The sequence below is a fragment of the Seriola dumerili genome, unplaced genomic scaffold (genome assembly GCF_002260705.1).
Source record: "Seriola dumerili isolate Sdu_G_001 unplaced genomic scaffold, Sdu_1.0 BDQW01000120.1, whole genome shotgun sequence".
NCBI lineage: Eukaryota > Metazoa > Chordata > Actinopteri > Carangiformes > Carangidae > Seriola > Seriola dumerili.
In genome coordinates, this window is record NW_019174375.1 from 1,833,481 (window position 1) to 1,846,620 (window position 13,140).

At 41.6% G+C, this 13,140-nt stretch overlaps 1 protein-coding gene across 1 annotated transcript in view; it reads left to right on the forward strand.

The window, feature by feature from the left end:
* Window positions 1-13,140, forward strand: part of LOC111223897 (pro-neuregulin-3, membrane-bound isoform-like) — a 333,890-nt gene that overhangs the window by 298,990 nt on the left and 21,760 nt on the right. The window contains exons 4-5 of the mRNA XM_022748194.1: window positions 752-775; window positions 10,122-10,224. Coding sequence (XP_022603915.1) covers window positions 752-775; window positions 10,122-10,224 — 127 coding nt within the window. The remainder of the gene's footprint in view (window positions 1-751; window positions 776-10,121; window positions 10,225-13,140) is intronic.

Consider the following 13,140-nt stretch of genomic DNA (forward strand, 5'->3'; position numbering starts at 1 on the left):
TCAGGGTTACACAGGCCAGTGTGTTGTTTGCTCAGCTTTTTATCTGATTATGTTTGTGTGTGTACTCGTACACCTCTCTGTTTGAGTTCAACAGTGTTTCTAGAAATGCAATGGTACATCAGTGGAGTACTGAAGTACCGACATGTATTTTTCTATAACATCACATTTTTAAGCTTAAAAAAGATATATATATATATATAAAATGTTTTTGAGAGTTTATCACTTAAAATCGCTGCTAATGTGCGGTGGGTGTGGTTTGATCAGGTGTGACTAACAACAGCCTGGAGACGCAAGGAAGCAAACCTCAGCGGTCGTGAGATTTGGATTCAGATGTTTCCTGTTCTCGAGTTCTTGTGTGTGAGAGCAGGAGACGTCGACTTCTCTCATGTGAAGCAGCTCATTCGCAGTGAGGAGCTGATTGAGACATCAGTGCGCTCAGGGCCTTTGAGGTTAGGTCTAATGTCGAGGTAAGAGGGCGAGGGAGGGTCCTCCCAAACACGGCATTACGTGTGTGACAGTTCTGGTGACATCACTGGAACGTACCTTCTGACTCCATGTGACAGCGGATAAAGCAGCGATACAGCAGCTCACATGAGAGAACAACAAGTCAGTGATGATCTTGCTACGCGCTGTGACACAATGCTAACGCACACTGTTCTTAATGATAACTGTATTTTATCTCTCTCTCTCTCTCTCTCTCCTTCCTCCTCCCCTCGCCCCCCCCTCCCCTCCCTGCTGCCTGGAACAACAGATCACTTGGGCATCGAGTTTATGGGTAAGGAAAGCTTTTCTCGTCTTGCATCCGTATGAGTCACGACTGTGAACATCACAGGGCTTCATGCTGGCTGCAGCGCCGTGCTGTGTGACTGCTTAGCCCTGCGTACAGTGCATGCATCGTTCATGACACCCGGCAAATGACAAACGTGGACATGTTTAATCACATATGGCTTCATTATATCATTTGTAATGGGAACAACAAAGCTGTGGTGAATGTAAATGCCGTCTACATGAATACATTCACATATTCACAACTATCTCTCTCACTGCACATGCTGTACTCTATTTCTTTTAAATATTAGCTATTGTCTTTATCTCACTACTCTCTCTACACATATGTATTTATATTTCTTTGCTTTCTGTGCTATCTATCTTTCTTCTTTCTTTCTTTCTTTCTTTCTCTTGCTCTCTCTCTCTTTCTTTCACAATTGCTTATGAAGTGTCCCCTCAGAATACCAATGTGCTGCAGTCTCCTTGGAAACAGTGAGAACAGAGAGGCAGGCAGGGTACAGTGAGGGAGTTTTTATGATGTTGGCACTGTTTCCAAATGCACTCCTCATTAGTGCGTGTGTGTATGTGTGCACGTTGCGTGGCACATGTTCAAAAGTGTGTTCCCGAAGTCCTTAGTTTCTCCTTATGTGCGTTGGATGAGATTCTTCCAATGATTGTGTGTCGGATGTTTGTGCGTTTCCCGCGCACATGCCTGCGAGGGCTGTGCAGGGCGGATGCCAGCGGTTCCTCCTCGCCGTTGCCAAGCCCCTCTCCCCCCTGTTTTTGGCTCTGCTCGCAGGCGCCGTGTCAGGTATCACAGCTGAGGAGCACTAGTTAACGACATGGAAGCTTGTTGTCAACCAGTGCCCCTCACTCTCTCAGTCGGTGTAATTTGGGCCCTTTCCACATGGACAGGTTGGAAAAGCAATGGATCATCTAGGAAAATGCCCCCCCACCCCCCCATCGTTTGACATTTCTACTTCAACATTCACAAAGTAAAATTTCACAGGAACAAGCAGTGCCATGCTTCTTTTTCTGCCCGACCACTGCTGCATTTGCAGTCAAACGAACAAAAGCTTTCTTCAGGAAACTTGCTGAGACTATACAAACTTGGCAGTGACAGATGATCTTTTCCACGCAGCTATCTCGCAGGTTTTCCCATTTATATTCAGTGAGAGGTTTTTATGCCTCTGCAACATTGTTCAGGCTGCCACATTTTCTTTGCCTAGCTAATGTCTCTAGTCCTGCCAATGTCTTTCCCGGCGTTGTGTTAAGCACGACACAGATGGATAAGCACCTCCCACACTCTCCTGAGAAAAAAAAAAAAAAAGTATAAGAATCAGACACCGATCCACTAAAACTCTTCTATAACAGATTGTTGTTATTAATACAATTAAGTAAATATATACTGTACAGTGTGGGCTACTTGTGAAAAAACACAAGCCTTCACTCTGAAGGCCTGTAATTTAGGTTTAAATAAAGCTCAATAATGTGGGGTTTGAACATGTTGCATTGTCGGGGCTTCCCATCTCTGTTAATCGCAGCTGATGTCATATCATTACTGGGAGGAACCTTGTCATCCACACACACATATAATCTCCATCAGAGACACTTGCGTCAGTGAAATGACCATTTATAACAAATGGTTACGCAGGTTAGCTTTAGCTCTTCTCTTCAAGGGAGCCACCGAAGCTGCAGCAATGATTCTGCTGAGATAAATAATCTCATAACATGAACATCAGCTCTTAGTCAAATCAACAATAACACAAGCTGAAGAGTTGAGGAGGAGGTTGAGGTCAGTAGCCAATCAGCTGAATGAGCCACTGACGGTGAAGCAGCTGATGTCAATCGACCAATGCAAATGTGACTTTTTTTTCTAAACTAAATTAAAGGATAATTCTGGTTTATTAAAAACTTATTTTAATAATTTTTGCCATTGCTGATGGTAATATAAATGTTAACTGCCAAGATCAAGACAGGTTAGTAACCACCAAGTTAGTTTGGTGACATTGTCTGAAATGCATAAATTCAATTATGTCTATTATTGAGGTCTCAGTTAAATTTGGTGTTGTGCAGGATTTCATATATTGAGAGGTGTTTCTTGTGTCTTGTTTTTTTTGGCAGCAGAATATTAGTTGCGCCTCCACCAATAACTATGACCTCAATGCAAAAATATGTAATTTAATTAACAACTCTGTGACAGTGTCAACAAAAACTGAACATTAAAGTAGACGTTATGGCAGAACACTTGCAGGTTTTCCTAATAGATACCTAGACATACTGTGTGTGCAAACACGATTCTGATATTGGGTTCAAACAAAATACTCAGTCTAATCCCATGGTAGTTATTTCCACTGACAACCCATAGCCCTATGCATAATTATAGAGGAACCACCCCCCTCCAACAGAGTCAATTTCTGAGATTAAAATTAGAAGTGTCTGAAGGTTGAGCTCTCTCCACCCAGGACATCACCCGCCCAAGTTTTATAAAACAGAGAATATATTCAAGAGTTCTTGGATTCTGACTTCCTGACTTCTTCTTTATACATGTTTTATACTGCTTGGCAAAAAAGGGGAGAAAAGTTCCCTGTATCTATTCAGTCAGTCAGTCAGTCATGTGGGCATCAATATTTCCTTTCTATCAGAGATCACTGAGCTCTGACTGGAAGATGTTACACCTGGTTGTAAATCAATGTTGGAGCAAAAGTGTTACAGGCGGCTATTTTTGGGGCCGAATGGATTTTAAGTCGTGTTGATTTTCAGTTTCTGTCCAGAGGGTTTAAGGTGTTTTTGGTGCAGAAAGGAGGCAGTTCGGAGAAACCAGGGCAGAGCTGAATGAAGCTAGCTGGACACATTTGTGCCTGTGTTTGTTTACATGCAGTATATGTTGGTGGTAGTCGTAGGAGTCAGTGACATTCATGTGATTCAGTTGTCTTTTAAATGTGCGAGGTGAAAGAAAAAAAAGTTTTCTTCTCACTCAGTTTAACTTTGACAACTTAGGGAGTGACATGCATCGTGAATGCAAGATATTAGGCCTGAGGTGAATAACAGGAGAGAGGGAAGACAGAGTTGGAGGCAGCAATCACTCCGGTGTCTTCCCAGAGATCTTCCTTTCAATCAAAAGGCCTCTCCAATTTTGAATTTCTCTAACATTTCCTATGAATGCACTTTGAATTCCTGTAGATGCAGCTTTGTTCTTACAAATAAATTGGTGTTATCACTGTCAGAAACATACAGTGTAGAATAACGAATATGGTAGTTTTTTTTTTTGACATGATAAAATCAGAGTGATTAACTTTTTCACTGGGTTACTGTTGATGAAAAAGATTCTCTGACCTTCATTGGGCTTCGATTTCCATGACGATAGCTTTGCAAGCCAGAACCGGAACAAGAGATTTTTAAGAATATTGCCACAGCTCCATCATCTCTCAAGAACAGTCCTCACCTTTGAAAAAAAAAAAAAAAAGTCAAGTTGCCTTATTTATAAAGAACATAAAAGACAATACAGCACAGGTCGACCGCAGCGCTGTGCAACATTCATGGCACGGTCAAACAAGAGTCAAACTGTGACATAAAAAGGCAACTCTGCATGTCTGAAAACTGAAGAAGAAAAGATAATAGCCTTTGATGCTTCTATTATCACGGCAGTCCTGTTATTATAGTAAGAGGGAGGTGGTTTCACAGTTTAGTGGCCATTACAGCAAAGGTTTTTCCTCCTAGACTGCAGAGCAGCCAGCAGCTGTAGTTCAGTTATCCTCAGATGACCAGAAACCTGGAGGAGATTCAAGAGGCTAAAAGGTCTGAGGTGTGATTTGGTCAAACTGTAAAGACAAGCCAGCACAGGGGCGATGTGGTCTCTCTTTCTGGCGCCACCGAACAGCAGCGCTGTGACCAAGCTGCAGGTAGGACACAGGAGATGGGCTAATACCAACATATAACCAGTTATTATAGTCTGAGAAGGAAATGAAGGTGCGGATAACATCTTTTCTATGAGGCAAGAGAGAATATGCAAAAAGAAAATTACCAGCAAAAACAATGGCTCCAGTCACCGAAATATATTCAGTATGTAAATGAGTGAATAAAGCCATCTGAGTAATGGCGGAAAGGACCGTGACCAGCCAAGAGAGCATGCTTACTCCAGCACAGCAGACCTGCATAAATAAAGGTTGTTTTTTTTTGTTTTTTTTCCTCCTCCCTCAGCAGTCTGCGCTCCACACATGAAGAGTCTAATGCTCAGGGCTGGCGAGGCAGTCGCTGGAGAATCCCGTCCCTGTGATCTGCTCCTCGCACTTGTTATGTCATCCCTCACATTCATCCCTTCCTGTCGATCTTAGCTGCCTTTTGGTGCAGAGAGGGAGGTGTTATAGAAAAAGCATATAGCTAGTAGTGGTGCCAGAGTCCACACTGGTTCATACGGTGAACTGTATGTACCCTGGTGTGGCACAGTCTGTTTGGGGGGAGGGGGTTGTAAATAGTGAGATTCATGAAGCTGTCCTTACACTTAAGCTAATCTGAAACTCACTGTAGTGTAATTGCAGTTCAGCACACAGGACATGGTACAATAGAGGAAAAAAGAAAGCTTGATAAAAAAATCAATATTGAGTGTAAGACAAACACGAACACTTTGCATTAATAGGATTCAGTAAATAACATCAAATTACACATAGTAGACCTGCATAATGTGATATAAAATATTCTGTCTGACAGAAAACCCTGGATCGTTATTTTTTTTATTTTACTTCAGTCTCTTTTGCTGGGTGGCCTCAAAAGCTGCAGGGTACTAATGAGAATCTGTCATGAAAGCTTATTGTATCATGGCATCGTGTGCTGCCTTTACATTTATGGGTATACTTCACCATAATAATTACTGGATGATTGATGACTTTTAGACTTTATTATCAGTCCTTCATCTCATGGAAATGAACATCAGACATGAAAAGCCAAAATGAGCCCATCTGCAGATCTGAAGTTGCAAGAGAGATGTATTTAAAACATGATATCTGACTCAGTGGTTTTCTGAGGGAGTTATTTTCATGCAGCAGTGAGCTGTGCCTCAGGTTGATGACATCTGATCCGTCTGGAGGCTGCGAATCCGAACAGAACTTGAAACCTTATTGATTTGAAAATATGCTTAGCTGCGATTAAGATTCAAACTATCCGTGGCTTACGTGCTAGTTAGAGTTTGTTTGCGAAGGAGTCAGCGAAAACTGACCTTGTTAGTCCCTTACTGTCATTCAATCAAATTCATGCTGCTATGTTGAGCCAATTCCAACGTGCTGCCACTAAACATTCAACCTCACGGTCCTGAAAGTAGACGCCACTGTTTAATGCATTGGTACAATTGTTCAGTTGTACAAATGCAAGACAATTTAATGAACCTTAACTTAATATCTGCAGCAGACCTTGATAATGCAGCAGTCTGACTCACCCATATGTCTAAATCATTAGATAAAAATCCTTGAATGACAAACCTGGCACATAGAACAATAATGGTTTTGCAGAGTGTTGCCCAGTATGATATATTTATATATGCATATGTATTTATAGAACAATTATGTCAGAATATGAGCCCAAATGTTAAAGCTGAAGGTTGAGATTCACACATTCTCCCGCAGAGAAAGCTGATAATGATCAACACAGCTGTGCTGGGGCGCTGCCAAGTGCAGACTTGCGCCCTCTCACCGGGGCCCAGAGTCAGCATACCTGAGAGACAAGCAGTCAAAATGCCACCCCAGCCCGTCTGCAGACTTAACTCACCCCTGTTAATGTCTGCGTGTGAGCATCTGTGTGCGCATCCCATTATACTGAGTAACCTGGATACTCAAATTTCCATTCACAGAAATTGGGGCTGGTGTTCGTTCTCTTGCAGACAGAACAAATAAAAACCAACAGTATCTGCAAGATGCCACTTGGAAACTCTGTTGGACTAGACCTTTAATGTTGTTTGACGTTTGGATGATTGGAGGTCTCTTGTCAGAACTTTTCTTTTTATCAGTGATATGTGATATAGAGCTACTCAGAGATGTGGTGTATCAGCACTTAAGCGAGTAATATTTTTTATGTGTTTGGGTATTATGTCAAGCAGTATGAGTCATAAATAGCACACTAAAGGCAATAAAGTCCAGAGGCTTTAGTCTTTATTTATAAGGCTGCTTCAAGGGCATTTCATCACTTATTCCATCACATTGATTTCTCTTTCTGCCCCAACTCACCTGTATAGAAACATGGCTGCTGTAAACACATTCTGAGTGTATAAGATTACACAAGTACAAAAAGGTCACAGTAGCACTTCTATACTGCTGCTGCTGCTGCTGCTGCTGCTACTGCCACCTTTACAGAAAAATATGATTCATATTTTATACTAATGTTGCTGTAAATAAGCGACCAGCGGGGCTGTGCAGCGCAGAACTGGAGGTTAGACGTGGAAGTAAATGGAAGACGTGACCTCACGGCCCCCTCAGATGGAACATGAACATGCTTTCCTTCTCTCTCTCGAGAGAGAGAGAGAGAGAGCCGTATGATTTATTCACGTGTGTCTGTGCATGCAGTAGGTGTGTCCAAACGAGGACGGGGGGGGGGGGGGGGGGGCAGAAGTGATGTGATGCTGTTCATGTCAACATGGAGCAGAATCTCAAAGGCCCTACCCGATGTCAGTACGGTGTTCCTAATAAAGTGCTCAGTGAGTGTATGTGGCAGGCAGGGCGACATCAAGACTCACAAAGTTAGAATTTTCATGTCTTTTTTTCTCATCTCTTGTTCCTGTCTTCATCTAAATCCCCCGACAACATCTTATATTTAAAAAGAATCTGTTTCTATTACCTTTTGTCACTGTGTCAAAGTGGCATCATTTCCACCTCAGCCAACCACAATAACACTCCTGTGAAATCGTTTTTTTTTCTCTCTTTTGTGGCACAAATGAACATCGCACTTTCTATCAAAACTTTCTTTCTAAACTTTCCGCTCCTCTCCTTCAAATATTTTTTTCCATCATCTCCCTCCTTACATTAGAGCACCACTGATACAAGTCTATAAGAGAATTCATCATTATAATTACTGATGCTCCCATTGGCTCCTGTTTGAAAAAAAGTAAAAGCATTTTGTGATCTAACACATTATGTTTAAGGCTGGATGAGGTTAGGCACGAAAATGTTCACTCAGTACTCGTGACCTATTCAAGTTCAGTCACTTGTCACTTACAGGTGATAAATAGTTGATAGAAAACACGTTACCTGTGTTATGTGCTGCTGAAGACTGAGAGATGCTGTCCAGAGCTAATTACTGGACCTTAAATTAAGATTATTCTGTCAAATGACTGTTTCTAAGACCTCGGCTCTAAACGGCTGTGTACTGTGGCATGTGTGGCTCTCTAAGTGTAACGAATTAACCCAGGTGGGTTAGGGTTATCTCAGCCGGAGCTTGGAGACTACAACACTGGAGGCGTGAGGTTTTAAAGACACAGGTACTTACCAGGAAGAAGAGGTACTATTGGTTGCATTATGGGAATTTGACCATGACTAACAATTAGGATTTTCTTTTTATGAATTGTATTTCGTGTGTGAATATGAAGGTGGAATATTAACTCGCTGGGGTTCTGCTTTAAGGAGTGATCAGTTTCTCAATGAAGTATAAAGACGTTAAATGAATGAATCAAGGAAGATGCAAAAACACTGTGTCAGTCGTCACTATCAGCCAGTACCATCAAGCTGAGTATCGGAATCTGCAACAGGAGAGACAAAGAGGGATCACTGCATCCCTACAACATCCCGCCTCCCTGCTGCTCCTCCTTATCTCATTCCTCCTCATCCTCTCTTTTTTTTATTTTTTTATTTTTCATATCTGCCCATCCCTCTCTCTTCCTCTCCCGCTCCGTCTGTCCGTCTCTCTGCCTCCCCTGCAGCCGACCTCAAGTGTGTGCTCTCGTAGGACAACCCCCAGCTCCCTCTAATGATATATTTATAGCTGACGAGCCAATGTGATGACTCAGGCTGATTAACGGCATCAAAACAACGCTGGCCCCAAACACAACTTAGACATAGATGGAGGGAGAGAAGTAGGGACGAAGAAGAGAGAAAGAGATGCACCAACAAATACACCAATAGACTCTGTGACATCTGCGGTTTCAGGGATTATGTATGACATGCTGCATGCATGATCGGTTATGCAATATCTGTGTGGGCATCATTAGTCTATGCAGCTACAGCAGTAAGATCGTGCTAAGAGAGCCCTGCTTTGAATTCCCCCTGTAGGCCTGAAAATCTTGATGTGTTGGTGAATTAGTAACACTCTCCCTCATCGACTGCTGTCAGGATGCCCTTGAGCAATACCTGCGTTGGTCTGTAGCTGAGTAGCTGTTGTGGCTGTGCTGTGCAGTGATTTTCTGAGCAGTGGTTAACACCTCTATCCTTTTTTTTTTTTTTTTTTTTTTTTTTTTTTTTTTTTGCACTAAAGTGGCTATTCAGACCCATCCACAATAAGAATTTGTTTCAATCACCTCAATGTAAAAGCCCAACACCTTGTGTCATCTTCATGCTTTTCCAAGGTCTGAGCCTTGCTAAATAAAACATGATTGATCGCCTATTAATGCATCTGAAGGCAACTATGATTTACTTGTAGCAAACAAGACAGCTTCCATTTTTCTCCACTAATGACGTCCGTCCGCGCCATAACTCTTCTTGTCTCCATGTATTCAAGCTCCATTACATGTGGCATCTATTTCAAAGGCAGTCAGTGTTTAGCGGACCATTACTCGACGTGGTAGAGCTGATAAAATGAGCTGAGAGGCTGTGGTGGTAACGAAGAATAGCAGGTGTTGCTGGAGAATTGTAAATAGTTGTTTGTGTATTGTAAATGGGTTTTCAGATGTTATTTTATTTCAGTTTTATTTGGTTTATCTATCACAACAGTAATTACATTTATAGAGGAAAGAATCTGCAAGGCAGATACTAGAGAAAAACCCCTGAGAGCTGTTGCACCGCAACTGGTTGTTTGATTATTTAAAATGGCTGTTTGGGTGCTGTAAACAACGATGTTAGAAATTAAAAGTGGGTAAGTACAAATCTCAAAACCATGTTTAATTCTGTGTTATGGCGAGATCTCTGTATAGTATTAATTTAGTATTAACTCTGTGTCTGTGAATATTGACTGTGGGATCTCAGCAGACTTGCGCACACATACACACTCACACAGATGCACTAAAACCCGCATCTTCCTAATCCTCCCTCTCTTTCCCTTTCCTCCGTGTCTCTGACACACACATGCTGACAGACATGTACATGATCTATGACTTTATTTCCCAAGAGGGTGTTGTTCAAATATTAATGTGGCTCCTTCCTCTGTTTTTGTTTCCCCCACAGAGAGCAAAGAGGTGTACAAGAGACAGGTGCTGTCAATCACGTCCATCGCCATGGCGATCAGCCTCCTGGGAACCCTGTGCATGGCCCTCTACTGCCGCAACAAGTGAGACGATAAACACACAAAAATACACCTATACATCAAAATCCCAGTTTTTCTGTGAGTCTCGTGAATTTAACAGTTTCAGGACGTAATTATTTGAAGGATAATTTCAGTTCCAATCAACCTGCAATTCACCAAGTTAATTAATGGAACTTAACTAATGGAAATATATACAAGAAAAGCAGTCAGTCACATCAGTTTTAAAGGTCCCATATTTTACACTTTTCCTGTGTTTTATTTGAAGTGTTGATCCATAAGAAAATATATTTGTGATTATAGGAACCAAAAACCATCTCAGTGTAGTTTCACATCTCCTCTCTCAGGCTTCTCTTTGGAGCTCTAGCAACAACAGGTCGGCGAGCCAATCAGAAGAGAGGAGGCTCTGAGCCAGATTAGATCATTTGGCTAAACTATTGGTTCCTAAATTGGTTCTAAATGTCTGACCAGGTGTAACTGCTACACGATTTGACCTATGTGACCATGTTCCCAATTACCAATCATAACCAATAACAATGATGGATTAAACTTTGAAAATAAGACCCAGGTTGCAAGAAACTATCCTTTTGATTTATTTACTGCTACTAAGTCATACTAATGACTATAAGTTCTACACTAAGTATAAGTTATAAAATAAAACAACATTGGGTCTATACACAATACAATTATATCATCGCATGAATAAAATAACGTGTTTCAGAGTTTTGCTGTCTTAGGTCAGAGTCTGTTTTACGCTTGAAAAATGTTTGCGGCGCTGCCCTCCATGGCTCCATGGTCGGGGTTAGAGTTCAGGTGAGGTTATGACTAACGCGTCACAGAGGTCACCGGTTAGGGTTAGGGCTGAGGTCGGCTTCAGGTCAAGGCAAGGAGGAACACAAATCAGTATGGAAACAAAATTCAACACAACAGCAGCATAATAGACAGACACACACAAAGTTCAAGGACTGTAAAATTGGATGTTTTACCTAACTGTCAGATGGATTCCATTTTTCCAACCATGCTCCGATGTGACATACAACATTTTCCCATGAATATATTGACAGGTAAATTAGCTGCAGTGACATGTAATTTCATCCCAACCGTCCGTTTCCTTGCTTCCATTTGAACTGGAAAGTTTCCCCCCAAATGATTTTCAAACTTTCTTTGACGATAATATTTATAATAATACTGCCAGGGGTCCTAAAGTAAGCAAAACGTTACAGTATTTAGTGATAGTTGGGCGTGGGCAGACAAAATGCCCAAGGAGACTTTTTTTTTTTTTTTTAATTTAGTGAAGGCCGGTGGAACATGTTGAGGCATCGAGCATCCTGAAAAGAAATCCCAGACTGGGTATTTGCAGCAATTTGTAAATCTCATTTTGTGCACACACATATTCATAGGCCATTATATCCCAAAAGGTCACTTCATATGTCTCCTACACTCGCTCTCCTTTCTGTCCTTCTCTCTCGCTATCTGCATATCGCTGTAGTGCATTCTGTGTGTGCTCATTAACAGGCGTATGAACGGTCTACATCCAGCCCTGGCTGTAAGAACTTTGCATAGGTTGCCTGCAGAGATCCTATATTCTCAACAGGATGGCTCAAACATCCGGTATGTAACGGCAGCCTGTCATTCAGAGTATATGGACCGTGCAGTGGGCTGTGATAGATGGCACTGTAATTCCATAGGCTTCCCTCTGTAATATAATGATGTGAGTGAGTGAGCAGCCTGACAACAAGATAATCGGATCAAGGCATGATGGACAGGCGCTTTCAATGAATCCATAATTGAGTCGGGGGGGGACTGGCTTGTTCAATGGAGAAGCTGCATACAGATCGGGAGGGAAGTGTTCATGCAGACTGTTCATCACAGTGACCTGAATGAAGATGAAGTCGAAGGTTTTTCCCACACTGAGAAAAAAAAAAGGAGCCAAATTAAAATGTAGCTAAATGGCACACAAACAATTTGTCAGTTCATGCTGTCGCCGTTTCTCTTTAAAGGGCAACGTGTGGCGCACTGTGAATTGATAATTAAAGTGCTGACTTAAAGCTTCAGTTGTTTTTAAGGGTGTTCAAATCCATGTTTGGTGACTCATATCTGTTTTTATACATAAGGCCCCTCTTGAAGACAATGATCCTAAATACACAGGCAAGGCATTTAAAGAGTTTTGACTGTTCAAGTCGCTCACGAGGCTAAAAACCTTTTACACAAGCAAGTGAAGGTGACAGACATGGCTGAGCAACACCCGGCTTCAAACGCTTCAGAAAATCATCCAATATCAAATATAAAGACTCTAGTTAACAGACAGATCTGATTGGATTTCCTTAAATTCATAAGTTCATGCTGCAGATTCCTCATAACCAGTCATTTAGATTTTTAGTCCGTGCAGGTTCTGAGACAATGGATGCAGTTCATGCAGGCATCACTTTGATAATATGGAGAAAAGGCATCACACTGAACATCAACAGACTATTGAGTGATTTTAATTTCAGCACTGTTGCCAAACAGAATTATTTAACAGTTCTGTAAAACTCCAAATTACATCAACTTCCAAACACTTTTATTTTTTCATTCAGCCTTTCTGCGATAACCTTGTATGTAAGTTAGAGTTTAGGTGAGATTTTGGTAATTGCAAATAAATTATAGTTGAGGTATAGTTAGAGGTCGGCAACTAAAACACTTAAGGTCAGAGAAACATCGTGGTTATGATTCATAAAAACACTGACGGGTTAAGCAGCGGTCTGCCAGCGGAGGTGAACACACTCATCCATCCACTGCCCCGACCTGCACATCCTCATGATCTGCCTCACTACATAAAGGACACTCTGCTTCCTCTGCTGCCAATGAACATGATGATGTAAACTGAAAGGTGCAATGTGGATATAATTACATGCATACTGGGCTGCTTAATTTCTAATCACAAGAAAAGACCCTTTTGTAAGA